This window comes from Pinus tabuliformis, chromosome 9 (genome assembly GCF_031772625.1).
Source record: "Pinus tabuliformis cultivar Carrire ecotype Pingquan chromosome 9, CPIR1, whole genome shotgun sequence".
Taxonomy (NCBI): Eukaryota; Viridiplantae; Streptophyta; class Pinopsida; order Pinales; family Pinaceae; genus Pinus; species Pinus tabuliformis.
Window position 1 is genome coordinate 538,555,846 of NC_142307.1, and position 5,325 is coordinate 538,561,170.

At 36.7% G+C, this 5,325-nt stretch overlaps 1 protein-coding gene across 1 annotated transcript; it reads left to right on the forward strand.

Annotated features, from left to right (window-relative positions):
• Nucleotides 1-388: 388 nt before the first annotated feature.
• Nucleotides 389-3,478, forward strand: LOC149149639 (disease resistance protein RPS2-like). The gene has a single exon (XM_089440234.1). It carries the CDS (start codon nucleotides 635-637, stop codon nucleotides 3,395-3,397), a length of 2,763 nt encoding a protein of 920 aa, XP_089296360.1. The 5' UTR covers nucleotides 389-634; the 3' UTR covers nucleotides 3,398-3,478.
• The last annotated feature ends 1,847 nt before the right edge of the window (nucleotides 3,479-5,325 follow it).

The following is a 5,325-nucleotide window of genomic DNA, read 5'->3' on the forward strand; positions in this document are numbered from 1 at the left end:
CTTAAAAAAAAACTTAATTAACATTGTGAAAAACAAAAAGAAAATTATGAACTTTATTAGTATAATTTGGATTTTTTTTTTCCAAATTTGAAAAAAAACACAATTGTTTCTGGTTTAATAGTTGGATTCTTTTCTTTTTTTAAATTTGGTTGAAAAATTTAAATTGAAACTTTGATTTCTGTTATTTGAAAACTCCTATCTGCAAAGTTACTCATCAATTGTAATTTCAATAAATTAATAAAAAAATTTAAAAAACCACACTAAATAAATTTAAAAGACCACACTAAATACAAATTCATTGTAAATTAAATCCCGTTATGCTTTTCTTGCTCCGACATCTTTTTGTCTACATCACAGAGCCTCAATAGTCCAAGATGCGATGACAAAAGTAACACGCAAAGCATAAAATGCCAACATGAAGAAAAACCGCAGTTTCTCCTATTAATTCCACCGATTTCCTCTCAGTTCCTGCATCCAGTTCAACCGCATACATACAAGTTAGTTGCAAATTTCTTCAGTTTAATTTGCTTTTCCTCAACTCCCTTGCATACAAATTTGCAGATCTTTTTCTCTGCATCTTCATTCTGTCTCTGTCTTTGCTCTGCTGTGTCTTTGTTTGAAGTTGCAAAAAGCCATGGAGGACACTTTGACTGGAGCAGCGTCCAGCGCCATAAGCACCATTGTTATTTCTCCACTGATCCAACTCATAAATGATGTGATTAATTTGGATAAAAATAGTCTCCTTCTGCAAGATAAGCTGTGTCGTACACAAGCCCTCTTACAAGATATTGCCAATCGATTTGAGCGCGAGCGAAGAAGTCCACCAGACACCGTTAAAGACTGGGTGGAAAGGCTCCACCGTTCTCTTCAGGAGGCCGAACAAGTCTTGGATCGCGCCCAGATACCGACCCCGATACAGAAACGGTGTCTGGATTGTTTCCTCTGTAGACCAAGAGTCTCCACGCAAGCTAGAGAATGGAATGCAAATTTTCGTCGACTCTTTATCGATCTTGAACGGGATTTTTCAACATTTCTCGGATCTCAAGGGATTTTAGCGGCGGCACCACTGCAATCGGAGGCGTTGCTTCAGCAAGTACCACAGTCGGGCTTTGTGGGATTGGGGATTAAATCCTGCCAGATGCGGCTGCAGACATGGCTTGACGACGAAGATCAGCAATTTCGCATAATTGGTGTTTACGGCATGGGAGGCATCGGCAAAACATCTCTCCTCAAAACCATCTACAACGCCTACAAGAAAGGTAACTTGTTCGAAGCCGTAATTTGGACAGTTGTTTCTCAAAATTATAGCATTTCAGGCTTGCAGGCTGATATTGCAAAGCAAATCAATTTAAATCTTGGGAGCAGCTCTAGTGTTGAGTTAGCAAAGATGGAGCTCTTTGCATGTCTGAGGGAAAAGAAATTTCTTCTCATATTAGATGATTTGTGGAGGGAACTTCAACTGGACGAAGAATTGGGCATCCCTGTGGATAATGATAAAGGTAGCAGAGTCCTAATCTCTACGCGCAGCTTTGATGTGGTTAGAAGAATGGGGGCAGATGACTTCTCCATAGAAATACAACCGCTATCCAGGGATGAAGGGTGGCAATTGTTCTGCAGAGGAGCTTTCAAAACAGGCAGTGCTCCGACAAAAGATATAGAGAATGTGGCCACACAAATTGCGGGAGAGTGTAATGGTCTGCCATTGGCCATAAATGTTGTAGCGGCAGCCATGAAAGGTAAGACTAGCGTAAGTGAGTGGCATTTTGCTCTCCATCAGATGAAAAATATGGATCCCGGTTTTCTAGGATACAGCGGCGTTGGTCAAGGTCTTTATTCGCGGCTGAAATGGAGTTACGATTGTTTGCCTGACTCCGTGTTGAAGAATTGCTTTTTGTATTGTGCTACCTTCCCCGAAGATTGGCAAATTAATGTGAATCCACTGGTGGAAATGTGGATAGGGGAGGGACTGGTCAAGAGCAGAGAGACCAGCTACTTAATGGACTTGGGACTCAGGTATGCAGAGTTATTAGTAGAACGATGCTTGTTTCAGAGTGTTTATGAGGATTTTGGCTCTAAGATGATACAGGTTCACGATGTTGTCCATGACTTGGCAATGTATATTGCGGAGAAGGAAGAGCAATGTTTGTTCAGGACACGTCAAAACCTCCAAAAGTTTCCGGGCGCTGAAGAAGGGATCAACAATTGCAAAAGAATAGCACTTGGGCATAATAATATTTCTGTTTTGCCAAAGCATTTCAGATGCCCCAACCTCCTCACTTTGATGTTGGACTATAATCAAAGTTTAAGAGAGGTTCCAGATGGCTTTTTGATCAATCTCACCTCTCTCAGGGTTTTGGATCTGTCTGGCACCAAAATAGAATCGTTGCCCATGTCACTGTTGCATCTTACACAGCTCCAGTATCTCGGTTTGTACGAGACCTTAATCAAGGACTTACCTGAAGATGTATGCAACCTTTCTCAGCTTCAGTTTTTGCATCTCGATGAGTGTAGACAGCTAGAATCGTTGCCTTGTACGATAGGACAGCTGAAAAATCTCAGGGCTTTAAGTATAAACAATTGTTGTAGCTTAACAAGAATTCCCAGTGAGATCTCTCAGCTTACATCATTGAATACATTATATTTGTGGACATCAGAGACAGTGTTTAACAGTATAATGGAGGTGGAGGAAGTGAAGAGTGGTGTTTGCAGTTTGAGGGATCTCACAAATTGCCCAAATTTGATGGAGCTTTCTGTACATGTAAAGGCAGGAATTGAAGCAGACGGAATTCGGTCTGGAGTTAAAGTGGGTACAATGGGCAGTTGGTCGGAGATGAGGGACCTGACATTGGCATTCGATGTGGAAGACGATGATGTGGTGGAGGATCTCCCGCAAGACATGCAGAGCATGAAGAAGCTGCAGAGATTTGGGCTTCAAAATTACCATGGCAGAAGTCTACCCAATTGTATCTGCAAGTTTCCGCAATTGGAGAGGTTATATTTGTGGAGATGTTTTCAACTCGGGAATCTTCCTCTGTTGGAAAGATTGCCATATTTAAGGGTATTGTTATTAGACAGGTGCATCAGCTTGAAGGAGCTGGGAATCGGGACATGGGGAAGTATGACTGGATTTCCGATGTTAGAAAGTTTGAAGCTGAGTGATTTACCTGTGTTAGAGAGTTTGGGAAGTTCATCATCAAATGTTGTGTGGAATGAACAAACTATGCCTAAACTTCAGGTGTTGACCATAACAGATTGCCCGTCATTGAAGGGATTGCCGACCGGGATAGACAAGCTACTAAATTTGAGAAGAATAGAAGTTCAAGAGGATTGGTGGAAAAAAAATGATGTTGAAATTTCCAAAGAAAAACTAGATCATTTAATTGTATTTGTTGAATAGTGTAAATGTTTGAAAAAAAAATAATGTTGAATATATTATTTATTTGTGGTAATAATAAAATTTTTAATGTTGAATATATTATTTATTTGTGCCAATATATAACTTTAATACTTTGCCGAAATTACGTCTTATATGGTCAACAATGGCAATGGATAGGACAATGATAGGAAGAACATGCGTCTTATATGGTCAACAATAGCAATGGATACGACAATGATATGAAGAACATGCGTCTTATATGGTCAACAATAGCAATGGATACGACAATGATATGAAGAACATGCGAGTGGAAGATATGTTCAATAGTAAATGAATAACATTGGGTGTATTATTGATTTTATTGGAAAGAATATATATTTTAAAGTAATGTGATAGTAAATGAATAACATTGTTTGTATTATTGATTTTAATGGAAAGAATATATATATTCATTTTTAAAAGTAATGTTAAAATCGAGGATATTAATTTCTAAAAAGTCCAGGTTTGTTAAAAGTGAGGTAAAATTATATGATTTTTTTTCACTATTTGATCATTATTTATTATTTATATCGAAAGTGTTTTATTGTGGATTTTTTTTAAACTATACAAATTCATCATGTTAGAATGACATATTTGACTTATTCAGATAGACACATGTATTTGAGGTATTGAAGATTTCAATACTTTTTACATCAAATTTGATAGAGTACACAGAGGTGTGATTTTGTTCAAATTCATGATATACTCAATTTTACTTTTAAAGTATTGATGTTATGATTTACATAATCTCTATTTTGGAATCCATCCAATTTCCAAATTAATTTTGGAGTTTGATTTTCATGTTATAAATTTTAAATCATATTATGCATTTTCAAAAGTAATGTATCTTAAGCATACAAGAACAATTAAAATAAATGAACCATTTGTTTGGGGTTGCGATGAGAAAAAGCTTGGTTGAAGAGATTTGTGGAGTTCTCTAAACTATGTTTGTTGTCATGTACTTTGATGCAATGTATTGGCTTCAGTTGCCACACCGATATACTCATAATTTCATAGTTGTGCTAGTATATATTGTTTTAAAAAAAAGCCAAAGAAATCGAGGGTTTCAGTTTGATAAATATGGAGGAGTTTTTGTTAAATGATGTCTTCGGCGTATATCAACCACATTACTAGTGTGGTTGTGCTAGTAATATAAATGTATGTTATGTGATTGCTATCATCTTTGTACTAGTTGGATCACATTAAAATTCTTTATTGATCAGTCATACAAAAAATGGAAAAAGTGGAGCGAATTCGATGTTTGATTGGAAAGTTGAAGGGATTCATGTTTGCTGGGTTAAGTGGAAGGAATTCTGTGTTTGGTAGGTTATATGGATATAGATGAGTAACTATAATAAAATGTTGAATGGATATAGATGAATAATAATAATAATAATCATAAATTGTTCTCATTATTTTAGATTTTGGGTTTTCAGATTTTTTCTTTTGCGCAACAAAATGTTATTTTATGTGTTTAATAACATTATGATCAATTAAAGGTGATTGAGATATTTTTTTTAATCGAACTTAAAAACAAAGGATACCACTACTCTGGAGGTGCAACTAAACAATACCAATTCCAAAGTAGAAACCAGTGAAAAGGGTTAGGATCTACCATGCACTGATAGAATTGATGCTAGGCGTAATCCTACATTGTAGCAGTGTTTAGAAACCCGAACTTTGCCCATAGAAATCTAACAGGTCTTCCACCCACAAGTGATTGCTCCAACCCCCATAGAACCAAATTGTCTTATACTATGCCTACTTTGATTAATTGGCTTGTACCTATCCCCATGAGGGCTTCACTGGCGGAGAAATACCACATCATGTGCCTTCATATTGGGGGATATATATTGAGAAAAAAATCACATAATATATTGAGCATATAATAGGGGGTAAAAAGTTTTTAT